The 26,660-nt window shown below is 44.0% G+C and overlaps 1 protein-coding gene across 3 annotated transcripts in view; it reads right to left on the bottom strand.

The window, feature by feature from the left end:
* Positions 1–8,181: 8,181 nt before the first annotated feature.
* Positions 8,182–26,660, bottom strand: part of GMCL1 (germ cell-less 1, spermatogenesis associated) — a 44,818-nt gene continuing 26,339 nt past the window's right edge. Inside the window, exons 11-15 of one of the 3 annotated variants that reach the window (XR_014783772.1) lie at positions 22,556–22,631; positions 22,014–22,159; positions 20,827–20,914; positions 13,870–14,175; positions 8,189–9,823 (exon numbers count right to left, since the gene is read on the bottom strand). Coding sequence is in view for 2 of the 3 variants with exons in the window: in XM_084804220.1 (XP_084660346.1) it covers positions 9,707–9,823; positions 20,827–20,914; positions 22,014–22,159; positions 22,556–22,631 (427 nt within the window). In the remaining variant the exon portion in view is untranslated. Of the gene's footprint in view, positions 9,824–13,869; positions 14,176–14,466; positions 14,722–20,826; positions 20,915–22,013; positions 22,160–22,555; positions 22,632–26,660 lie in introns of those variants that run through there. The other 2 variants (XM_084804220.1, XM_084804221.1) reach the window with 2 other exon arrangements.

Raw genomic sequence — 26,660 nt, 5'->3', positions numbered from 1 at the left:
AACAAACCTCTCATATTGGTTGAGCAGCCCCTGCCCAGATGATAACATTCAGTTCTACTCCCCACACCCAACCTGAAAATATGGTCCTTTCAAGCACTGTGTGACCCATGAAAACCAGATTTTTAAGGTACGGTACACTCGGCTTTTCTTGCTTTGTGTGTCCCTGACAGACCAAAGCCGATTGCATGAAAATCCGGATAATACTCCAAGGTGCTTCTCATTCCGTTGTCATGAAGATCCTCCCAGGTATCCAAATTGGGGTCTTGGGTTTCCCTGAGTGAGGGTTTGATCCAGAACAGAAAGAGCCCTCAGCCTGGTGCCCTCCAGATGGTTTGGACTTCAGCTCCCATCAGCCCCAGCCAACCAGCATGGTTGATAATCAGGAATCTTGGAAGTTGGTATCCAAAACATTTTTTAACCATAGATTATTAAAATCTGGTGGAGCCCAACTGGGTCAAATAAAATTCCCTGCAGGCTGGATTTCAACCATAACCAGGCAGTTCTCCATCCTTGGGCTATCTAGAACTGCCCCCCCACACACACACACCCCTGAGGCACTTCACTTGACACCCACCAGGCTCCCTGCCCCTCCTGATAATTTGTATTTTGTTCAATTTTTTAAAATGGCAAAAAAAAAAAATTAACTAGGATGCAGGCTTGTGGCCCAGCATCAGCCTCCAGTACCCTCTTTATTCCCAAGAAAATTAAAATGGTGGATGGCTGCAGCCCAGTGCTCTGCTGTGAAGAAAAAATCTGTCTGTCTGTCTACCTGTCTATTTCTATACTGCCCAACAGCTGAAGCTCTCTGGGCAGTTCACAAGGTAATAAAAGGTAAGCTGGGAGGGCGGCAGGTAGCATCCTGGGGGTCTCAAGGGGGTGAGGGGAGCTAGGGCAGTGTTTTGCCTGTGCCCTGTGTGTTTGTGTGTGGGAGGGGGGCAGTTAGCTGGTTGGTGTGTTCTGGTGTGGTGTGTGGATGTGTGGAGGGAGGTTTTGCTGGGCTGGTGAATTGTGTTTTACCTGGGTTTGTGTGTGTGTTTCTCTTAGCCTCACCAGTTTGCTTCTGTGAAGTGGGCATTTTGTTGTGCTTTGTGGAGGCAAATACATGTGATTTGGGACTTAGACCCCACCTCTCCCTTGCACTCAGTTACTTGGCAAAGTTACTACATTTCACTTATTATATTTCCATACCACCCCTTAGCTGAAGCTCTCTGGGTGGTTCACAAAAAACTTGTCTCTGATCCTCATGAGTTTACCTTCTGTGAAATGGGTATTGGAGCAGAAAACTGTGGATTCTGCTCTTGTCTTTTGGAGCTCAGACCACACTTTGGCCTTGTATGTAGGTTCTTGGACAAGTTACTTTTCTCTTAGCCTCACCAGTTCACCTTCTGGGAAATGAGTGTTTCGTGCCTGGACACACTCACCATGGCAGCCATTTTGAGAGTGGGAAAACCTGTCCCACGGCAACCATTCTGGAGAGCACCCACTGCAAATTCTGAGAGTCGCCACTGAACTGTAAAGTTTGGGGACCCGTCCTTATCGAAAGCTCCCTTCCTCTCTGGGATATAATATAAGACAGCTGCACCCAGCCATGAAAGGCGGGAAAGGGAGAAACCACCAGAGAGCTGATGAAACCACAGAGGCCCAAATGGCATTCCCTCTCGGATCAGCAACTCGGTGCCAGTGGGCACAACAGTGCCCCTAAGCACACATATGCCTATGGCTCATGCCAAGGCCCCTGCACTATCCATTTTTTTTTTTTTTTTACATATTTGGTAAATTCCCAAAGATTTTTTTTACCTTGGCTGTCTAGAAAACAGCACTTCCCCTACCTCCAGCTGTCTTGGGCCTCCTCCTGAGCCCGGGGCATTCCTCAGCCTGAGGAAAGGAAGAGGCCAGGGCAGCTGATGGAGGGAGGGAAAGAGAACAAACGAACGAACGAAGGAACAAAAGAAACAACTGCTTGGAGGACTAGGCAAGGCAGTGGGGAGTGACCTGAGCAGCTGCGGGAGCGGAGGAAATTCCAGGCCCGGGGGTGGGGGGGGGGGAAAGCTAGCGAAGCCGGCGAGGGGCGGGCGGGGTGTGTATTTGTGTGGTGGATGAATGTGGACTGGTGTTGTGTGCCCTGGATTTTAGGAAATAGCCAACTTTGCTTTATTGGACATGCTTGGAAGACTATTGGAAAAAATGCTAACCCACCTCTTTTAAAACAATATAAGATGCCTTATTATGAAATGCTAAACATTAATTATGAATAATTAAGAATTTGAAAATGTAAATAACTAAGTATTGTATTAAATTGTATTAAAGAGAACATATAGAGACACAAGAAGGTTCACAATGATTTCTGGGTAACTGGCATAAAAATAACGGTCAATTTGACTTGGATAAAGCCCTATCACTTGGGCCAAAAATTTATTTGAGTAATGAACAAGTGTGAGACTGTATAATTCCAGGTCAAAAGTGTACTTAAAAGTTTTTGCTTATCAATTAATGAGCAAAACATATTGTGTAAGGTATACACATCAAAAAGCTTGATATATAAATGCCTAGAAAAAATTTATAGATGGAAGTTTAATTGGCAAATTTTGGGTAAAGCTTTATCTTCTCAAAGGTATAATTCAAAATTGATCTTATCTAGCCTGAAAGGTGTATGTGTCAGTCTTCTATGTACGGTCCAATTTTTAAAGAATGTTTAATAGCAATGAAATAATTAAGACTTAATTTATGGGACAGTAGATAATATTAGTTATGAGGTAATTTCTATACAAAAAGTGTATAAATATGCTGATTTTAGAATGCAGAAGCTTCTTTTTAGAAGTTCACCAGGCCTGTGTACCTGTCAGCTGAATTGCCTATTCAGTATTTAATAGGGAATTTGGTACTTAGAATGAGATCTCTCCTTTTTAAGCTATTAAGATCTAAGAATCTTTAGCAAAGCTCTGTTTAACAGCAGAATCTGTTTAACAGCATATTTTGCTGTTATGCTACAAGTATATTTGTAATAAAAATAAATGGATCAAAAAAAATTTTCCTGTACTAATTCTTGTTAGTACAAAACCCGGATTGCAATCCACAAAACAATCCTAGGTGTACACTTTGGTATTTTATCCACTATTAGGTGGTTAACAGACAGCGAAGTGCTCTCAAAGTACTGAAGTACAGACAGGTCCAACAAGGTCACATCCATAACATATGTGCCTGTGAATGGATGGGGATGGTGCTGAGATAGAGTGTGGCTGTGTGGGCGTGTATTTGGGGTAGGGGGAGGATTTGGGGATGATCTTCCTATATGGGGGAATTAATGTTATAAGAATTTACCTAGAGACAGGAACATTGCTGGGCCAGAGCCCAGGAGGTCTATTCCCCAGAACCCTAAGTGGCAATTGGTACCAATGGAAGGTTTTTTTCTCAGCTTAATTGCCATGCAGGGAACAATTTTCAAGGGGAATTGCAGTTGGGAAGGGAAGGGTCAACCCTCCTCCCCTTACATGCTGGAACCCCCCCCCCCCCATCCCCCTGCATGGCAATTAAACTTAGAAAAGATCTTTCAATTGGTGCCAACAGGAGGCTTTTTCAAAGCTTAATTGTCATGCGGGGAAGATTTCCAGGGGAATTCATAGTTGGGGTAGGAAGAGCTGGCTGTGTGCTGTGACCCCCAAACTCCCCTCTCCACATGGCAATTAAGCATAAAAAAACCCCTCCATTGGTGCCAATGGAAGTTTCCCCTCCTAAACTTAATGGCATGGGGTGGGAGCAATTTTTCTTCAAGAGGGAGAGAGAGAGAGAGCGAGAGAGAGCGAGGGAGAGAGAGAGAGAGAGATCTGTGGAAGAGATGTGTGGGCAAGAAAGAGAGAAAAGTATTTTTTTTTTTTGCCCTTCAAAAAGGTTATACAACCTGTCCAGGTTGTCCTAATCCAGGTTCCCCAAATGTGTGTTAGATCCTGGTCTTGTGTCTTCCTCTGTGGGGTTAGAAGGAAAATCACAAGTTGCCACCACATGGAGAAATTACCCCAGAAACTGCAGAGCGGAACAAAGGAGAGAGCCATCATTTTACCCCATCCCTGCCTTTGCTGCCTTCCCCTTTCTCTTTCTTGGCTCCCTGTCTCCACCATGCTGTCCATTCCTAGTTCCAGCCTTCCCCTTCTTCTGATTCCCACTGCCAAATCTGCATGTTCCTTCCTTCCAACCTCTTCCTCTACTTTCATTCCTAATCTTCTTCCTCTGCCTCCTCTGCTCCATACTCCAGCCCTTATTCTCCCACCACCCACCCAGCATTATTTTATTTTGAACTTAACGTATCAGCTAATGATGATTGATGAATGGGGTAATTAATTGAAGGCAATCTGGGTGGGAATTGGGAAATTAAATGGGGGTGAGCCCCTGGTTTTCCCTTGGGCTGCTTTTGGATTAGCAGTGTTGTCAAATTTTGAAACTCCATTTTGGTGCAAAAGTTGACGTGTGTGTGTGTGTGTGTGAGAGAGAGAGAGAGAGAGAGAGGGAGGGAGGGAGGGAGGGAGGGAGGGAGGGAGGGAGGGAGGGAGATCTTATGAAAAAAAACCTACTAGCCACTCTCTTTGTTGCATTTTTTCCACACCACTGCAAACTAATTTTAATTGAAGTGTAGCTACTGATTTGAAATGACCTAGAGCAGGGTGCAAATTAATGGACACATTTATTTGAGGTGATGTGGATGAGAAATTATTGGCTGGCTTGGCCTTCTGTGAAATTTAAATAAATCCTAGTAATTAATTCTAAATTTGCATATAGATATAAATTAGCATATGCAGATATTATGCAGATATATATCCTGTGGGCCTGCAGGATCTTTTACATGCCTAGCAATGGCACTGCCTAGAGATGATTTGAAGAAATTGGCTTACCTTTGTGTGAAATAGGTTTTGTTGGAGCAGAAAACTGTGGGTTCAAAGGGGTGTATTTGTCTGCTAGCATCAGTGTTTTTGTAGTAGTAGTAAATTTTGTGATTGCCCACACCCCATGGCAGTCATTTTTTGACATCCCACCCCCCACAACAGCCGTTCTATAATGGAGCCCTAAATACTTTTTCATAAAAAGACTTCTACATTTCCCCTGTGTAACTGTCACTGCCTGGGGATTTTCCCAACTTGAGTTTTTTTTATTGCTTCTTCAGATATAGGTTGGCTCACAAGTTCCCTGCGGGGAACTTAAAGTTAGCTTTAAGTTAAGGAAATGGTCCATTTCCTTTGGGTAGAGTTTTTTCCTGATGTGTATAGGTCAGTATAAAAACTTTTAAAGGCTTCGTTAATTTGGGGTGTGTTGTTACTGCTGCAGAGTCAATTGTTATGGCAGCTACGGTGCTTCTGGAGTTTTCCTGTTAGTGCTTTGTTGCTGAATTTGTAAAAATTATGTTGGAGGTACGCCAAGGGGTTTGAATTCTATTTCTAGAGCTTTGAATTCTGTTTGTCAACATGACATATGTTGCTTCCTGTTGTGTGTTCTGTTAATACATTTTAAAATTTATTTTGTTAGCCTTGTTTTGTTTTGCCCCCAAGTACAGCTTTTAACGTGTCATGCATTAAAGCAGGAGAGGTTGATGGGTGTGAATTATCTTTATAAAAGTTGCCTGTTCTTTCATTTTCTCTATTAGCGGTTGCCTAGTAGACTAGAGTTTAGTTGCCATAGAGATTGTGGACAAAAAAACAAACAAGGCCATACGTTTTTGCTTTTTTTTTTTTTTTTAACAATGCTCAGTGTGGGTGTGACTCTTTTGTAAGGAAAGAGAATATCTGAAGCTGTTGAGGACTTCCCTGCACTCCAAGCATATAGCTATTGTGTGTGTGTGGGGGGGGGGCAGCTGCACAAGAGCGAAACTTGTGGCTCCTTTACGACTTTATCTCCCAGTGTCCTGCTTTATATCATGCTGACAGTGTTTACCATGTTTTTCCTGGCTTAAAAAAAGCTTTGCTTTGCATTTGAGCTGGACAGGCTGGATTGAGAAGGATTTTGTTTGGTAGTGTGGAAAAAGACCACTGCTCTATGGCAGCTGAGCAGAATGCTGAAGCAAAGAGAATCAAAATGGGCAGTCTTAAGTGTCAGCCCTCTGCACGAGGCATTCTTTGTAAGACATCCTGGATAGACCACAGTCATCAGGACCTTGGAGAGCTCCATGATCTGGGGACCCTTGGGTTTCAGGACCCTGGACAGTCTCACTGACTCGACTGTGGGATTAACCATCCTGGACAATAGGAATACTACTCAGATAGGTACAATATAAATGCCATGATACATCGTGGAAAAGAGGCTGACTGTAACCCCAGAAGCCCTCAGTAGGCTTCTTCGAGAGCATAATGTGTCCACACAAGAATTCATGGCTGCAAGCCTTGGTGAGCATCCCTGAGCTGCTTCTCCATGCCAAAATCAGCTTCCTTGTGCTCTAGTTATATTTGTTGGCTCTTCTTGGAAACAGCCTGGTGGTCTATGTTCTCATTAGGGAGAAAGCCATTAGGGCAGCCATCAATATTTTCATCTTCTCCCTGGCTTGGAGCCATCTGCTGGTAACTTTCTTCTGTATTCCTGTCCCTAAACACTCCTGCAAAATGTTTCCTCAGGGTGCCAAGTCTTAAATTAGCTATTTCCATTCAGTAATTGGAAGTCCTCCAGTTTAAATCCAGATTGCTTTGTTTACACTTACCAATGCAAACCTAATACAGTAATATTTTGATTGTTATCTAGCTGAATTGCATACAATGTACTGTCCTCGGTTCTATAGGAACTTTTTATAATGAACCCTCCTGGAAATAACTGGAGGAGTGGTGGAAGGGCTGCAGCATGCTGATTGCTCCCAAGCATTTCTACCAGATGTGCCCTGCGCCAATGGCAGTGGGATGTGAGCTATTCATTCTCATACATTTTTGCTTAAAGAGTATGTTTTGAAAGCAGAAAGAAAAAAGCAGCAATACCAAAAAAAATAAACAAAATCTAAAAGGGGCAAAGCTCAAAAATATATTCGGAATGCTTTACTTTGATGAATGGTTTAACCATCAGTTTGGGGTTTGCTCATGTTCTCTTCAGCTTGGTGGTGTTTCCTCAAATGCCCCTGAAGTTGACAACCAGTCAAAACGCATCAAGCATTTCACACACCACAATCCATTTCTATTTGTGAGCACAAGTTTGAGGACTCTGGTGCAGCCTCCAGCAATCCAGCCCTTAAAAGGAGCCCTGGAACAAAAATAATACAAGTCTCTTCCTCTCGGTGGACTGTGTTGGAATGTGGCTACAGAACCAAGCACCTTGGCGCTGGGATAGGGAAGTGCACACTACTGAGCACAGAGAATCTGGAACTATGGTGCTGCATTTTGTGGAAGGTCCCACTTGTCCAAATTTAATAGCAACCTCATCAAGTGGCATTTCTTTTAAACAATCCAATCCAACATTTTGCTAGTGTCAACAGCCTCAGCAGCGGTACATAATTACATATCCTTTTCCAAATTCTCTTTAATGCTTACAGAACACCGCACAGAAATTGATTCCAGTTTCATAGCATTTCTCAGTAAGTATTTCTCAGATGAACCTCATCTGAGTCAATTATGTATAGCATCCAGGATCAAGGCTCTAGCTGATGAATGTTTGCATTCATGGCATATTTAGCAGAATGTCTGAAAGTGCAGCTTGTGTGCAACAAGATTGGCCCAAAACTGTGATACACAAGATGGAAATTTAGAAGTCTGCATTAAGAATACACTAAATTGGACAACTTCCATAAGTATAATTTGTATAATGTTGTTTACTTCTGGTCCTGCTAATTGCAGGGGAAGCCACTGAAGGCTTCCACCACCAACACAGTTGGAAAGCTTATTCAGCCCCCTTTCTAGCTTCCAGGATTTCAACTGGCATTACATACACAACTCAAGCATACCTTTGCAGCTGTAAGGGCCAGAAATTTCCTTTAAAAAGAAATTTAGGGAGCCCATTTTGATATCCAGTACCATGTTCTGCAATTTTTCTCTGCTTCTACAGAATCAGAGCTAAAACACAGCCCTGAAAATGACATTCCTCCCAAAAGACTAGATGTGTCCAGACATTCACAAGTGTGGTTTTTACTCCTCAACAGGTCTGTGGCAATAAAAGAAATCAAGGGTGTGAGAATTCTTCAAACACAACTCCTAATGGCAGGATACTGTTCCAAAGAGGAGACAGGACTATGCATTCTGAACTGTAGATGATTTATTCAGAGTTTGCCATTGTTTCAGTTTGCTGAACAGGTTATTTTATCTTTATAGCATACAAAGGGCATATTTTAATTAAATATTACAAAATAAGCTACCAACAAAAATGTAAAGGTAGAAATTCAACAGCAAAACACCCAAATATATGTACAAACTAATTCATAGTTTACATCTCAGTTTTGATGGGCCACTTTAATTTTTTTAAATACCAAATTCAATACATGAATCCTTTGATTTCAGTTCCTATTTTTGGAACCTGCAAACTATCTTAAGTGATGTAAAAAAAAAAAAACAGAGAGAAAAGTATTCAAGTACACATATAACTCAAAGGCCACAGGTTCCTGAGCACAGTCAGGATGTATAATCCCAAAATATGTATGGGGTAATGAAACTTTGTACTTTAAAAACCTTGTACTTGATGCATATTTGGCTCCAACAGAATACTAGCTGAAACCTGTGGACAAGCACAACATAGAGGCTTCAATGACCAAAGCATTTCTGAATGAATTCTCAAGTATTTTGGCCATGACAGTTTTAGCTCCAGCACATACATAGTTCTCCCAAGTGAATCAGAAGGCCCAGATCCTGAGAAGTATCCTGTGCCTTTAAAAGCACAGAACTGATCACAGAATCACAGAACTGATGTGATCCAAGAGGCCATGTTTTGCAGAATTCATCTGTTCAATTAAATTCTCAGACAAGAACCCTCTTTGGGTCTGAACTTGGAACCAGACAAGCAGAGGTTTATCCACTCACCTCAATGTTCTCGTACTTAATGGCATGCAAAAAAAGCATAATCCAATACTGAGGTGGCTACTTATACAGAGACCTGTGGATGAACTGGCACTCTTGTGCTCACACTGAAACTGCTGAACTAGAGCAACCCAATTCATCTCTACTTTTGCGTATTCCACAAAATGAATTAAAAAATACATCCAATGTTTAAAAATATATATCTTGAAAACAAAATAGGATATATTATATAAAGGATTCAACCCATTAGGAAACCTTTACAAGCCCCAAATGCTTAATGAGTAAAAAAAATCCCATGAATACAAAGGGGTAAGTTGAACCCTGGTGCACAACCACTGCAGACAGTGGAATTTTGTTAAGGCAGTAACTGATCCTTAACATTTGGGAGTTCAGTCAGAAGAACAAAACCTAGAGGTCATCAAGTAGAAATAACATGTTACATTTAGGTTAACAATTATCATACATTTTACAGATGTGTGCTATTCACATTTAATTGACAGGTCCAGTTTGGCTGGTTGCATTTAAATTCTGTCTGTAACAGAATTGCTTTCAAGATCCACAGAAAAATACAAGTCTGCCAAACCATTAAGATATGCATAGGAATGTATAGATAAGGGGTGGAATTTGCATTTCATCTGCTGCGGGGTATATAAGGCTTTTATAATTATTTTTCTCTCTGTGCCTCAACACCACTTGAATTAAAGCAGTCATTATAAAATGTGCCAAAGGTAACTCTCAGATTTTCTCAGTTAATCTGGCTGTCCATCATTTTCTCTTCTCTTTTCTGGGGAAGTATACAGGAAGTTGCAACAGATATACAAAGGGAAGACCAACAGGTGGCTGTCCAAATTCATCACTATTTGTTCCTGTAAAGCAAAACATAACATAATCTTTTTGGCTGAGAAGAAAAATGCTTTCCCCCTCATAATACAAAATGGCTACAGAAGGTCCAAACGAAATAAAACAAGAAATACTGGGAGCAATTAATTTTGCCCAACATTATGCAGCTTGGGAGATGCTGCTCAGCAAAGCATTCATCAGAATTTTAGTGTTGAGTGCCTAGTATTTGTAGAGGAGAAAATAACAGATTTAAATCACAGTTATTGCTCCTTTAAGCACCATCTAATTTGCACTGCAACCTGTATTTTTCACGCTGTCAAGGACACATATCTTTAACTGACCCTGCAACATTCTGTCTTCTAAACATCTTACATGGAGTGAAGCAGGAAACACTGAATTTGCAAGATTACTCTGCCAGATTTCAGTTGCAATCATGTCAACCATCAGAAAAGAAGTCCTCAAATGGCAACTATATTCCAACTATATCCAGCAGAACTTAGCTTATAGATGTTCACCAATATAACCGTCAGTATATATTTCATAAAAATAAATTTGATGTCCATTCTGGAAAGGCAAACACTGCTTTCCCCAGATTTACCAGAGTTGATGCCCTTCCACCATATACATGCATGTGCCCTATACCTGTGGTGCACATACTTAGCAGCAGCCACAGCAGTAGGAGTATCTGCTCCTGGGTGGAAGTATTGCCACCTAGCCTTGCCCAAGTGCAAATGCTGCTACAGGACCCAAGATCAAGGCCTGAAGGATCTTGCAGCAAGGACTTACCTCCGCTTGCGGAGTCACAGCTACTTTCTGGCAAGTGGGGCTTATCTGGAAGGCTGCCACTGGATGTCCCTTTGGGGAGGACCAAGGGCAAGGGACGGGGTTCTGACAGGTGGAGCCTCCAGTGCAAAGGGAGACAGAGTGCACACGTGTGGGGCTTTCTGCTTGCAGTATCTAGGTGGTGTGGTAGGCTGGGTTTCTGTGGGAGTAGGAACTAAGGCTGCTGCACAGCCTTGTCATCCGGCTGATTGGGTGGGATTGAGTTCTTGGTGAGTCTGCTATGTGTTCAGAAAGGGAGGATGGTGGGGCTACAAGAAATGCAATGCAGGGCAGAGGGAGTTATGGTGGTAGGAGGTGATGACATGGACAGAGGGGAAATGGATGGAGACATCTTTGCACTGTTTCCCCATCCGGTTCGCCTCCCAGCCTCAGTAACTTTGGTGGCTTGCTTGCGGTCCCCTCTAGCCCAGAGTTGCTGTTAATGAATGCCAGGTTGACCATTGGGAAAGGATGTGTCATCTCTGACCTAGTAGTTGAATAACATCCCAACGTGGCTGGACAAAAGGGTCAATCTCTCCCATATGTGTCCACAAGGACTTCTTGTCCAGACAAAGCGTCCTAAATGCAGTGCCCTCCCAACTGGACTCCAATTTTCATCAGACCCAGCCAGCATGGCCAAGGATGTTGGGAGTTGTAGTCCAAAACAGCTGGCAGACACCAGGTAGGGAAGGGAGGGACCCCAACTCTTTGACCTAACAGCCAGCCAATTTTCAGCGTGTGCATCTGATGCTGGGAACCTAAGGCAGGATTGGGGTTGTTTATGTATCACCCACTCACGGTGGCCTAACAGTCTCCCTGCCTGAGCTGACAGATGGTTTCAACCATGGTATTAATGGACCCCAAGGCTGGTGATCTTGGGGCTTTTTCGTTCTGAGGCTCACCTTATCAGGAGCAACTCAAGGTTTCATGGTAGCCATGTCAACTGTGGGCCTGTCTCAGATAATATCTGGCCCCACGCATGTGGCAGGGCATACTTTGGACCTGGTTTTCTGCGCTGGACTGGGAGAAAATGATCTTTGGGTGGGGGAGCCACTTAGTAACTCCACCACCATGGACGGATCATTATCTGCTCAGTTTCCACCTTCGGGCTACCTGTAACCTCTGCGGGGGTGGGAGACCAAGATTGATGGTCCACCCCCACAGACTGATGAATCCAGGTGGATTTCTGAGGTATCTTGGGGATTTTCCAGTAGGTTGAGCTGGCAGTCCTGCTGAGATCCTGGTCACAACTTGGAATGAGACAACCTGGACTACTGAAAAGACTGCTCCCAAACGTCCTCAATCTAGTCATAGAACTGCGTCAGCTCCTTGGTATTCCAAGGAGCTGAGACCGATGAAACGACTGTGTCGATGATTAGAACGCAAATGGCGGAAGACTCATAATGAACATGATCGAACACAGGTAAGAATCCATTTGCAATTTTATTCTGTGGCGGGGATGGTGACGAAATCTTACTTCTCTTCCACCACTGCATCTGCTTAGTGAAGCTCTTTCGGGTGGTTAAAGGGCTCTTGGGCGTAGGCTTTAGAACACAACAACTCCAACCCTCAAACACTCACTGTGAACGATTTGCTAGACATTTTGCAGATAAAGTTGACGTATTTGTGCTGACTTGGATATCACTGATGTGACAGAGTCTGAGATAGTCAGGGCTAGTGCACCATCTAGTCATGTTATGGATATCATTTGGCTTGTGCAACCCAAGTATGTAGACAAACTGCTTGGAGGCCTGAGCCCTACTACTTGCTCTTCAGCTCCTTGTCCATCCTGGCTGTGGGTTGGGAAACAAACTACTCTGAATGGAGGTTTGTAACTGGTCTTAGATGGGGTTACACTCTTCCTAAAAGGCCAAGTGCATAGTCGGGGAGCCCTCCTGGACTCTGAGCTGTGTTTTACCGAGTTCCCTGGTGGGTGAGGATGGACCTTGCCTCAGTTATCCATGCACCAGTGACATCCAGGCTGGACTACTGTCAGGGCCCGGCTTCAGCACTGCAGTGGGCCTCGTAGGTTGTAGCCAGGATTTGATTAGAAGTAGCCTGGAAGGGCCTGGGCCTATTCAGTTTCTGGAATGTCAGAGTCTGTGTGAGATTATCTCTGTCAGTGTCCTCAGAGCAGAGCCAGGGGGAGTCACCCCACTCCCTGTCCGCCTGCTGGTCTGGCCTTGGCAGGCAGGGAGGCTGTCCATGAGAACCTGACAGAGGTGGGGTGGGGTTTGCAGAAGGGTCGCCCAGGTTGAAGCGTCACTGCTGGAGGGCTGAGCAGTGCCTCCCTGTTTAGACAAGGGCCTTGCTGAAAGGCTAAAGGCACTTGTCTGTCAAGGGATCTGGAGGGGACCTGAGATTATCCCTGCTCCCATAATGCTTCCCTACCCTAAAAATTGACTCCCCTTTCCTAACACTTTCCTGGCTTGGTTGTGCGGGGATCGCTGAAGGGAAGCAACTGTCTAACTAGGGAGCTTGCAAAGACATTGCCAGTGCTTCTAAGCTTTCAATGGGTCTAACTGAAAATTTAAATCTAAGCTATTTCAAACACTCCCCCACTACTGCATAGTTTAAGAACACTGGTAGTGGTGTAGCACAGGAAGGATCTTGGAAAACTACATGTCAACTGGGTGAAACTAAAAGGGGAAAAGCTAACACCAACACAGTGTTAATGATCTAAGCTTCAATTTCAAAATGTTCTAATTTACAAGCATTCAGCATATGGCTAGAAACTTTAAAAGGCAGATTTGGGGCAAACAGTCTGGTTTACGACTTGAAACAAATTAACTTAACAAATCTAATAGGACAAAGTGGAGGTATAACCTTGGAAGCAAGATTTAACAATAACAATGTCCATAAGCAAAAACTGCTACGGCCCGAAGGCTGGGTTCAAGTCTATAGAAGTCCAGCTGGGTTATCAAGGGTTAGCTGTAATTTCGTGCAGTATACGAACACATTAGAAACAAAACAATATCTTTTGCAAGGAGAAAAGGAGAGCTCGATGTTGGCTGTCATTCTTAAAGCTTTTCACGTATATCGACACACTATACAGGGCAGTTTTGAACTGCAGGGCTCTTAACCGCAAGGAAACAATAATTGTACTTTTAAACGCTTCTCAAACAAGGACTAAGGAAACTGAGACTTGAGTGAGGGGAAAAACTCTTGGGGCCACCCATCACTAGATAGGCTAGCCAGGGATTCACAACATGACACCCCCCGCTTCTTCCCCCTCAACTGGCACACAAACCTTTGGGTAGAACCAGCTCTTTAACAGGCAAAAGCGAAAGTCTTTGCTAAGCAGCGTGCCGAAACTCAGGATGCCACAGGGAGATGGGGGTCGCCTCGTACTTGCATTCTTTATGCAGCCATCCATCTTCTTTGGGAGGCGGGTGTGTGTGTGATTTGCAGGGCTTGAAAGTACAGCTTCACAGTTTGTTTGTTTGTTTGTTTTTAATTGTAAATCCCGGGTTCAAAATAAGACATGATGAGGTAAAGGGCAACCGAATCTTTGCTCTGTCAGGGGCGACGAATGACTCAGGTCAGTCTTTTTCCACTGGGGTGTCAACAAGGAAAACAGTCTTAGTACCAGGCAAAAAGGGGTTTGTTTGCAATTGCAACATAATTTACAGCGTCAGCCAGCCAGCTATGCAGGTCTTGATGTTTTTGAAGACAGCCACTACGGTATCTTCTTTTTCTAAATCAGACTGGGTCTCCCAGCTTACAGGGTTTGTTGCAGCTTGCAGGAGTGTGGAAGTAGTGTTTTTGGTTTGGCCAGGAACATGCTGTCAGGTTTCCCAATCTCCCCAGCGCACACGCTCAGGCAATCTGACACTGGACACCCAAAACAGTGAGATTTCTTTATTGCAGGGAATCCCATGGCAAAAGCTTAATGGTTACACTATTCAAAAATCATATAGCTGATGGTCAGTAGCTATAGGCTCTATGTAATTCCAGAACAGTCCAAAGCTAAACACTACTACCATGACCGAGATCCTCAACATGGTTTCTCTGTTGCCATCTCCACGGTTCTGAACACAAGGGAAAGGACTCTGGATTCCTGGGTACCTAACCCAGACAATCCTTTCACGGGGCTCCAACCCTGAAGATGGAAAGAGAATGATTCCTGGAATGAACCCATCAGGCAATCAGGGGATAACTTCTTGAAAGGCCTAAACAACCCACACCCATAAAGAGTCCAACTTTGAATCTTTTGTTGATAACTCTAGGCTACATGGTCAAGGCCCATCAAGATCAAGGGAAGGGCACACCCACGCACACAAGGAGTTCCAGGCCACCCGTTTCACATTGGCAACTCCACGCTGCATGAGTTCTGGCAGAGGGAAGTCCAAAAGGCGTAGATGAAACCCAGCCTGCTGTACACTGAGCTGACTACAAACACAGACACACAATCCACAGCAACGAGAGTTCAAGTCTATGAAAAGCCTCACAGTACTTTTCATAGCAAGTCAGTAACAATCCAAAGTTCCAGTCCATATGCAGAGTGCCTCCAAAAGCTCAGACGATGATGGATCCAAACAGAGAAGGCTTCAAGCAACAAAGATGAGATGTTCCTAGCCAAGGCTCTTTGCATCAGCTTAAAAGGGAAGGAATGACTGTAGGACACCCCCTCCAGATCCCTTGACAGACACGGGCCTTTAGCCTTTCAGCAAGGCCCCTGTCTGAACAGAGCAGCACTGCTCAGCCCTCCAGCAGTGATGCTTCAACCTGGGCGACCCTTCTGCAAACTCCACCCCACCTCCGTCAGGTTCTCACAGACAGCTTCCAGCCTCCCTCCCTGCCAAGGCCAGACCAGCAGGCGGACAGGGAGTGGGGTGACTCCCCCTGGCTCTGCTCTGAGGACACAGACAGAGATAATCTCACACAGACTCTGACATTCCAGAAACTGAATAGGCCCAAGCCCTTCCAGGCTACTTCTAATCAAATCCTGGCTATAACCTACAAGGCCCACTGCAGAACTGAAGTTGGGCCCTGCCAAATACTGTAATGCGCTGTATATGGTGCTGCCTTTGAAGACGATTCAGAAACTTCAACTGGTGCAGAATGCAGCTGCCTGAGTATTGGTGGGGGAGAGGTGATTTGATCATACGATGCCTATACTGCACCAGCTGCACTGGTTACAGGCATGTTTCTGAGCCCAATTTAAAGAGCTGGTTTTGACCTTTAATGCCTTAAACGGTCTGGAACCAAATTACTCAAAGGACCGCCTTCACCATATCAGCCTGCTTGCACTTTAAGACCAGCAAAAGTTAGGTGGGCGACCACACGTGAGAGGGCCTTTTTCACAGTGGCCCCACATCTCTTGAATAAGTTGCTATCGGGGATCTGCCAAGCCCCATTATTGCAGGCTTTTAAGAAGGCCCTGAAAACATACTATTTTACTTTGGCCTTCCCCTTAAATGCTTACTGTTTTTATTGCTGTTTTTATCAGTCTGAATAGCATTGGTTTTTATTGTTGTACGCTGTCTTGGGAGGGCTCCTGTCCTAAAAGGCAGCCAAGAATTATTTTAAATTGAAACATCCTACTTTGTTGTTCAGTCGTTCAGTTGTGTCCGACTCTTCATGACTCCATGGACCATAGCACGCCAGGCCTTCCTGTCCTCTCTCCCGGAGTGTGCTCAAGTCCATATTCATTGCATCGGTGATGCGATCTAGCCATCTCATCCTCTGCTATCCCCTTCTCCTTTTGCATTCAATCTTTCCCAGCATCAGGGTCTTTTCCAGGGAGTTTTCTCTTCGCATTAGGTGGCCAAAATATTGGAGCTTCAGCTTCAGTATCTGTCCTTCCAATGAGCACTCAGGGTTGATTTCCTTTAGGATGGACTGATTTGACCTCCTTGCAGTCCAGGGGACTCGTAAGAGTCTTCTCCAGCACCACAGTTTGAAAGCATCGATTCTTCAGTGCTCAGCCTTCCTTATAGTCCAGCTCTCACAGCCATACGTTGCTACTGGGAAAACCATAGCTTTGATTATACGGACCTTTGTCGGCAAGGTGATGTCTCTGCTTCTTACTATGCTGTCTAGGTTTGCCATAGCTTTCCTCCCAAGGAGCAAGCGTCTTTTAATTTCATGGCTACAGTCACCGTCTGCGGTGATCTTGGAGCCCAAGAAAATAAAATCTGTCACTGCTGCCATTTCTTCCCCTTCTATATGCCAGGAAATGATGGGGCCAGATGCCATGATCTTCGTTTTTTTAATGTTGAGTTTCAAACCAGCTTTTGCACTTTCCACTTTCACCCTCAACAAGAGACTCTTTAGATCCTCTTCGCTTTCTGCCATTAGGGTGGTATCATCTGCGTATCTGAGGTTGTTGATAATTCCCCTGGCAATCTTAATTCCGACCTGTGATTCATCCAACCCAGCGTTTCTCATGATGTACTCTGCATATAAGTTAAATAAGCAGGGCGACAATATACAGCCTTGTCATACTCCTTTCCCAATTTTGAACCAATCGGTTGTTCCATGTCCGGTTCTTACTGTTGCTTCTTGACCCTTGTACAGGTTTCTCAGGAGACAGGTAAGGTGGTCTGGTACTCCCATCTCTTTCAGAATTTGCCACAGTTTGTTGTGATCCACACAATCAAAGGCTTTAGCGTAGTCAATGAAGCAGAAATAGACGTTTTTCTGGAATCCTCTTGCTTTCTCCATGATCCAGCGAACGCTGGCGATTTGATCTCTAGTTCCTCTGCCTCTTCGAAACCCAGCTTGTGCTTCCTAGTTCTCGGTTCACATATTGCTGAAGCCTAGCTTGTAGGATTTTGAGCATCACCTTGCTGGCATGTGAAATGAGCACAATTGTACGGTAGTTTGAACACTCTTTGGCGTTGCCCTTCTTTGGAATTGGAATGTAAACTGACCTTTTCCAGTCTTGTGGCCACTGTTGAGTGTTCCAAATTTGTTGGCATATTGAATGCAGCACTTTAACAGCATCATCTTTTAGGATTTTAAATAGCTCAGCTGGAATACTGTCATCTCCGCTAGCTTTGTTGTTAGTAATGCTTCCTAAGGCCCACTTGACTTCACTCTCTAGGATGTCCGGCTCAAGTTCAGTGACCGCACTATCATGGCTATCAGGGACTTTCAGATCTTTCCTGTATAGTTCTTCTGTGTATTCTTTCCATCTCTTCTTAATCTCATCTGCTTCTGTTAGGTCCCTGCCTTCTTTGTCTTTTATCATGCCCGTCTTTGCACAAAACGTTCCCTTGAGATCTCCGATTTTCTTGAAAAGATCTCTAGTCTTTCCCATTCTGTTGTTTTCCTCGATTTCTTTGCATTGTTCATTTAAGAAGGCCTTCTTGTCTCTCCTTGCTATTCTCTGGAACTCTGCATTCAGTTGGGTATATCTTCCCCTTTCTCCCTTGCTTTTCGCTTCCCTTCTTTCGTGAGCTACTTGTAAAGCCTCATCAGACAGCCACTTTGCTTTCTTGCATTTCTTTTTCTTTGGGATGGATTTCGTTGCTGCCTCCTGAACAATGTCCACAGTTCCTCAGGCACTCTGTCTATCAGGTCTAATCCCTTAAATCTATTCCTCACCTCCACTGTATATTCATAAGGGATATGATTTAGGTCATACCTGAATGGTTCAGTGGTTTTCCCTACGTTCTTCAATTTAAGCCGAAATTTAGCAATAAGAAGCTCATGATCTGAGCCACAGTCAGCTCCAGGTCTTGTTTTTACTGACTGTATAGAGCGTCTCCATCTTTGGCTGCAAAGTACATAATCAATCTGATTTCGATATTGACCATCTGGTGATGTCCATGTGTAGAGTCACCTCTTGTGCTGTTGGAAAAGAGTGTTTGCTATGATCAGCATGTTCTCTTGGCAAACCTCTATTAGCCTTTGTCCTACTTCATTTTGTACACCAAGGCCATGCTTGCCTGTTATCCCGGTGATTTCTTGACTTCCTACTTTAGCATTCCAATCCCCTATGATGAAGAGGGCATCTTATTTTGGTGTTAGTTCTAGGTGTTGTAGGTCTTCATAGAACCGATCAACCTCAGCTTCTTCGGCATCAGTGGTTGGGGCATAGACTTGAATTACTGTGATGTTGAATGGTTTGCCTTGGATTCGTACTGAGATCATTCTATCGTTTTTGAGATTGTACCCCAGTACTGCTTTTCCCACCCTTTTGTTGACTACGAGTGCTACTCCATTTCTTCTAAGGGATTCTTGCCCACAGTAGTAGATATGATGGTCACCTGAATTAAATTCGCTCATGCTTGTCCATTTTAGTTCGTTGATTCCCAAGATGTCGATGTTCAATCTTGCCATCTCATGTTTGACCACCTCCAGCTTACCTCGATTCATTGATTCCAGGTTACGAAACAATATTGTTCTTTACAGCATCGGACTTTCTTTTCACCACCAGACACATCCACAGCTGAGTGTCCTTTTGGCTTTGGCCCAGCGGCTTCCTTCTTTCTGGCGCTACTTGGAAATACCCTCTGCTCTTCCCCAGTAGTATATTGGACACCTTCCGACCTGAGGGGCTCATCTTCCGGCATCGTATCGTTTAGCCTTGTGATACGTTCCATGGGGTTTTCTTGGCAAGAATCCTGGAGTGGGTTGCCATTTCCTTCTCCAGTGGACCACATTTTGTCAGAACTCTCCACCATGACCTGTCCGTCTTGGATGGCCCTGCACAGCATAGCTTATGGCTTCACTGAGTTACGCAAGCCCCTTCGCCACAACAAGGCAGTGATCCATGAAGGGGAACATCCTACTACGTAGTATAAATACTACTGTATTTAGTTGTATAAACACTGTTTAGTGGTCAGATTTGCACCATTCCTTAGGAAATGTATGGGGTGTCAATGAGGAACATCATTTAAATTATGATTTAAAGCAATCTACCTTGATGGGTGGGGTTCATACACAGGGTCTGACCAATTGCCATATTTGGTGTCAGAAAGGTGTTTTCCTCCAGGACAAAGCTAGTAATTATGGAATTAATTTGTCCAAACTATATGTTCTGCTGGAAACATGCAAGTGCACCTTTCAGATCACAGCATATTGGAGTCCTGGCATTTGCATGAGCTTACTTGTAGAAGACAGAAGCTGAGACCCCCATGGAGCCTTCCAACTAGAATGGGTGCAACCCCCCTCTCACCAACCACAAGCTTACTGGGCATCAGTGGGTGGCAGCACTTTAACTTTTTCTTTATGGCCTAGCGCTGATACAAGTGCCAAGCTGGGTGGCTGCAGCCATCTTTATTTCCCCACAATGTCTCTGGGCCTTGATTTAGCATTGCAATGTTGGGCCAAGGGGCATTGTGGGGAACTTTTGAAAAGTCACACACGCACAGCCCTGGCATTTGCCCCACCATGACTTGTGCTGATGCTGGGCCTGTGTCCCGACACCTGTTAGCATTCGTACTCCAGGTGAGAAGGAGAACTGCAAACCAAGTGGCCTCTTGTTACAGGAGAGGAAGGGCTTGCTATAATCCTAAGTGGCGTCTTTTTGGAAAAAAAGGTTACTCTCTGCTAGGTGTCATCCACACTGATTTACCTGAAGAGTGGCTTAAGCCGAAGACTCCCATGTTCCTCATGCTTAAGAACCATGCAGAGAGAGAGCTATGCTTACAGGAACCTAGATGCTGAAAGCTCCATCTCCCCCTACAAACCTCTCCCCTTCGTCCTGGCTCTCCTGCTACAAAAAGGCCTGCTCACCCAGCTCTTGCTTTTTTGGTCTTGCTTCTGACCACACCTTCTGCCTTGTCTTCTGCACTCACTGTTCTTCCTCAGCCCATTAAAAAAAACACATCTTCCACCAAACCATCCCCATCTCCAGCACACATAAGCTTAGAGACAAGCATTCAACAGCTGCTAGTTCTAGTTTATAAGAAGAATATTCAGCTCCTCCTGCTTGATCTGCATCTTGGGAAACCTAGGCACTCTTAAAATGATATCCATGCCTGGTTCTCAGTGTAGTTCTGAGGACCAGAAAGACTGGCTACTGAAGCATCACAGAGACTACAGGATTTAGTACCTCACCCCCACTAAAATATGCAAACACAGTTCAGCGTTGTAAGAAAGAGTTTTATGATAGCCAGTGCTGGAAGTCAATCCCTTTCCCTGCTTTTATTCTTGCAGCTACTTACAAATGAAACTGAATTTTCAAAGGAAGAACATTCACTTTTCATGCACTGGCATTTGAAATGAACCAAAGGCATTTCAAAACACATACCTGGTCTTTTTCGAGAGTTAATATCTGATATCCTGCAGTTCTACTACAAATAAGCTTTCCGTTGCTATCAAAAGATGCCAGACGCAACCTACGGCCAGAAGAGAAATTACACTAAGCAAGCTGAAACCTGCAAAAACAGAAGTTTTCTGGGAGGGAAGAGGTGGTAGAGAAAAAACAGAGAGGCATCTATTGTAGCCCCCATTACAGTTGCCAGAACCTGTACAGCCTCTTCCAGTAGCTTGGGGCGGGGGGAAGGGAAAGGAGGAAAAATGATGGAATCTGTAAAGCTGCTAGGAAAACTAGGATTGCCTTCTAAAGGGCCTGAGTAGATTGTACATCAGTAAACATGGTGGCAGTTATTTGTGCCTAAAGGAGATCATTCGGCTTTTCATGGCAAGTGGTGCCTTCTTGGCATACATTTTGCCCGTAAACATACTTGTCTGCACATCCAGAAACTGAATTGAGATTTATGACTTTGGCAAGAGCCTTAATATTGTGTCTACAAATCATTTAGCAAGATTGCCAGTATCTATATGCAAGTTGGAACACAGAAGGAATTGGGGAGGGGGAGGAGCACAAATCATTGGTTCTCCTTGTTCCTTCCCCATCCCCCTGAAATTATTATGGGATGGGAGTTGTGGGAAAAGCTTCCTTGAGCCCAGTTTCTCCTCTCGCCAGGTGTTTCTCTGGTGGTAAGTGCGTTTAGTTCCCCTCCCTCAGCAATTGTTTCAGGATGGAGAGAACCTCACCCTGCTCAAGGAGAAGGAAGGTGACTCTGAGAAATCACCCTAAAGAGCACCCTTTGAGGCCAATTCCTTGCCAACAGTTAGGCCCTGCACACTTCCCTCTACTCCCAGAATATTCCTGTGGCATCAGGAAAGCCTGCCAAACCCTCACCTATAGCAGTGGAAAGAGGCAGCTCAACTCTCCTCTGCTTTTCCCCTGCAAGGATAGGTGTCTCTGCCATCAGAGGAGGAGCTCCCCTGCCCTGCAGAACCCTCCAGTGTGATTTCTGCAGCAACTGCCTGTGGACACTGAAGTCTACAAAAGATATAAGTGCAGCTGCCAAAGTTCTCTGCTGTTATATGGCATCGCATGACCAAGAAACAGAACCCAGGGTGGGGCTATTTTATTTTCATTTATTTAAAATTATTTTTAGGCCGCCTTTCAAGCACAGCCACACCCACCTGAAAGCAATGTTCCTCCGGGGTTGCAGACTGACCGAGCCACTGCATGGCTGGTTCAGAGTGTTGCGCTTGAAGACGATGTAACGGTTGGTGTATGTGACCAGCAGATCAAAGCCAAAGTTGAAGCCTGTCCATCGCCAACAATACTTGAAGAAATAAAGATAATTGACCCACATATAAGTTATATGCTAAACACATGTTTCATTCTCAGCTTGAACAGCTTGCCACGACCTATTTTGACACCTTAAATTGTGAGGTCAACATAGGAAGCCTATAGTATTCTATCAATAGCTTCAGTTTAATTGTATTGCTTAAAAAAAGTTCTATGACTATCAACGTAGTGGTATGCTGGCATTTCACCTGTATAGTTTCCAAATGCCTAACAAAGTACTTGAACTTTTCAGTAAGTTGATCTGATCATAAAAACACTATTTGTATATCCCACTTCTTCTTCTTCTTCTTTTTTTTTTAGCAAACAGCTTATGAAAACTGTTAACAAGTTCTACATTTTTAAAAGGACATAGAGAAATATTTGTGCTTACATCGCCATCTTTGGCAAGTTTTCTGCCACATCGCATACTGTTTCCTTCAAGTTCCTCCTTATTCATTTCTTGAGGCCTTGAACATACAAAATAACATTTTATAAAATGGCACTTTGTCAAAAGAAAGAGCAAGCAAAATATCTTTTTTAATTGTGTGTATAAACATCCAAGTCAAACTGCAAATAAGATAATGATATTTCAATAGGTTATAACTTCTGCTTGCTAGCTGTATTGTAGCTCCTTACTCAACTATCAGTCTGATCCTATCCTTCAGTTATGTACACCGCTAAGTCCCCTTGTGCTGCCGTAGGCTAACAATATACCAATATAGCAATACCTTGCAGGATGTGGTAAGTGCAAGGGAGAAAACTGGGTGGAGGTGATGTTGTGGCAGGAGAAAAGCTGGGTTTGTCAGAATCCTATTCATGGTCAGGGCTTGTTTCTGGCCCATACACTAGTGATAACATTATACAAATGAAACACAGGGCAAAAACATTCCTGCTTGTCAATGGAGAGCCCCAGACAACTCTTAGCCATAAAGCTGACCCTCCATGCTATCCCCAGCCACAACGGAGGATAAGAGTCCAACTAAATGAGTAGTCAATCACAGAACAAAACCAGAAGTTTAAGTACCTCATCAAGGAAATCTAGTTCACATATATTTAATTACCCCACTTTTTGGTGCCAACAAGAACCCCCAAGATGACTTATAATTAAATTACATGTTACACAAGCAATAAAATGACAACCTGAGACTGTAAATATAAATAAAGCCAACAGAACTGGAGTTTGCACATTAAAACCAAAACCAAAGCAACATGGGGAGTCACATACCAGGGAGCTGCATCACGCTAACCCCAAATCTACAGAATCATGAGTATACAAGCAGGGACACGGTGACAGGGAATGCTGATGAAAGGCACTTAACACAAGCAGCCAATTTCCCAATAAATTAGGAAAGACGTATTACAGAACTTTTACAGCAAGGGTGAGGAACCTGTACAACTTCCACCATCCCCAACCATTAGCCATGCCGACTGGGGCGATGGGAGTTGTAGTTCAAAGCATCTGGAGGACATCAGATTGCCTACCCCTGATCTAGATGTTAGATGTTTAACAAATCTATTTTTTATGTTTTCTATGAATTCACCCAGAACAGAGTAGTCTCACAGGTCTGTAGTTTAGTTTCCTGGCTTCCCCCTAGATACCTTTTTAACACCAGGTATATTGGCTACCTTTCAGTCCTTTCATGAGAAAGCTGATTTTAATGACTAAAGGCACAATCCTATGGGTTGCAACCTCGATGATCATAAGCCCCCAAACTCACAGAATCATAGAATAGTAGGGTTGGAAGGGGCCTACAAGGCCATCGAGTCCAAAGACTCAAGTCCAAAAACTCAGAGGCTTACAATCATCCTATGCAGGGTGGGATAAGCAGTGGAGGTGGTCTTCGCCTCCCTCTCCCCCCCGCCCTGCATTTCTTGCTAGATGGGCCTTTTTAGGGTGCTTTGGAGGGGGAGGGAAGGAGGCTGGAGAGGACTCGGGAGAACTCATATCCCAGCCTCTCCAGTCTTCTCCTTTCCCCACTCACTGAAATGGCCCCTTCTCCGACGTCGACTTACTGACTTCGGAGAGCAGCTGACATGATTCTTTCCACACTGGCTGCCAGGGGAAGGGGCGGGATGGAGTTCCAATTCCTCCTTCTGAGGTCAAAGCACTGTCTCTGACCTTGTATTGCAGAATGTGAAATATCCTATGGCCCCTCAGATGCTGTCTTGGGGCCATAAGATTGCTCCCATATTGTATACTTTTGTTAGAAGGTTGACAAATTCACATTTAAATTCTGAAAGAATTCTTTGGTATATTTCATCTGGGACCACTGACTCGTTACTCTCATTTTGTCAATTAACCAAGGAACGTCATCTCATCACCTTTATTTGACTTAGTTCTTCAGATGCCTCCCCTGAAAAAGTGGTTCAGGCATGCAAAGACTGAAACAAAGAATTCATTCAGCTTCCCAGTAATTTCCCTATTCTCCATTCAGCAATCCATTCACACCTGTGTCATCTAATGGTCTGATTGCCTCGCTCACTGGGTTTCTGACTCTGATGTTATCTGAGGACTTGCTTGATCAATATTCTTCACTATTCCCTCCTCAAATTCTTTGCTGTTGCTGCTGTTTTCTTGTCAACTTAATATTTCTTTTACTAGTTTGTGCACCTTTTGTTCTCGCTTGGGTGAGACTTCCACATTTTAAAAGGAACCTTTCTTGCCTTTTAGCTTACTTGGTTCTGCTTGTTAATCATGCTGGCATTCTCTTGGACTTCTCTGAACTTTTGCTCAGCTTGGTATAACCAAGCATCTATTAGTCTCATTGTATTTTTAAACAGCCTCCAAGTTATTTGACCCTCTTTCCCTTCCTTTTAACCAATTCACTGATTTTTGAGCCAATTCTCAGATTCTGAAATTAAGTATGACCGTGGTTGGCTTTGTGTCTAAATGTTAATTTATATATTTGTTGAATTTGATGGCACTGTGCTCAGTCACTGCTCCCAAGCAGTTCAACAGAACTTAAATCTTGCACCATCGCTACAACACATTATCAGTAGGGTAAAACTAACCTGTTTCAAGATGGTCTCATCCCACCTCACATTCCCAATTAGTGGGTGAACAATCCAAGGAGTTGGAGTCACATATTGCAACCATGCTTTTTCCTTTGGCTGCCTCCCTGATTTTTCTCACAATATCAAGGGAGCAATACTATGTCCTGCTGTACTAAATTGCTTTTGGGGACTTTCTGATTTACTACTGAATTGTTAGAATTCTGGGATATCATCTTCACCAGCAGTGCATTTAACAAACATTTAGCCTGCTTTTTTCAAACTGAAAGACTCAGATCACAGAATCATAGATTCATAGAATCATAGAACAGTAGGGTTGGAAGGGGCCTACAAGGCCATCGAGTCCAACCCCCTGCTCAATGCAGGAATCCAAGTCAGAGCATCCCTGACAAATGGCTGTCCAGCCTCGTCTTGAAGGCCTCCAGTGTGGGAGAGCCCACCACCTCCCCAGGTAATTGGTTCCATTGTCGTATTGCTCTTACAGTCAGGAAGCTTTTCCTGATGTTCAGCCGGAATCTGGCTTCCTGTCACTTGAGCCCATGATTCCGTGTCCTGCACTCTGGGATGATCAAGAAGAGATCCTGGCCTTCTTCTCTGTGACAACCTTTCAAGTACTTGAAGAGCGCTATCATATCTCCCCTCAGTCTTCTCTTCTCAAGGCTAAACATGCCTAGTTCTTTCAGTCTCTCTTCATAGGGCTTTGTTTCCAGTCCCCTGATCATCTTTGTTGCCCTCCTCTGAACCCTCTCCAGTTTGTCTGCATCCTTCTTAAAGTGTGGTGCCCAGAACTGGACACAGTACTCCAGATGAGGCCTAACCAGTGCTGAGTAGAGGGGAACTAGTACTTCCTGGGATTTGGAAGCTATGCTTCTATTAATGCAGCCCAAAACACCATTGGCCTTTTTTGCAGCCAAATCACATTGTTGGCTCATCTTCAGCTTGTGATCGACAACCATTCCAAGATCCTTCTTGCTTGTAGTGTGGTTGAGCCACATATCCCCCATTTTGTAACTGTGCATTTGGTTTCTTTTTCCTAGGTGCAGAACTTGGCATTTATCCCTGTTAAATTTAATTCTGTTGTTTTCTGCCCAGCGCTCCAGTCTATCCAGATCACTTTGAATTTTGTTTCTGTCTTCCAAAGTATTAGCTATCCCACCCAATTTTGTGTCATCTGCAAATTTGATCAGCATTCCCTGCACCTCCTCCTCCAAGTCATTAATACAAATGTTGAAGAGCACTGGGCCCAGGATTGAGCCCTGCGGTACTGCACTCGTTACCTCTCCCCAGTTTGAGAAGGTCCCATTGATAACCACTCTTTAGAGTCCAATTCTGTAGCCAACTGTGGATCCACCAGATCGTTGTTTCATCTAGCCCACTTTGAGCTAGTTTGCTCATCAGGATATGATGGGGCACTTTGTCGAAAGCTTTGCTGAAGTTGAGGTATATGATGTCTACAGCATTCCCACGGTCTATAAGGGAGGTTA

The sequence above is a fragment of the Heloderma suspectum genome, chromosome 6 (genome assembly GCF_057233095.1).
Source record: "Heloderma suspectum isolate Gila_16-S chromosome 6, 16-S_ref, whole genome shotgun sequence".
Classification (NCBI taxonomy): Eukaryota; Metazoa; Chordata; class Lepidosauria; order Squamata; family Helodermatidae; genus Heloderma; species Heloderma suspectum.
The sequence above is the reverse complement of the archived record's forward strand: the minus strand, read 5'-3'. Positions and strand labels throughout refer to the sequence as shown.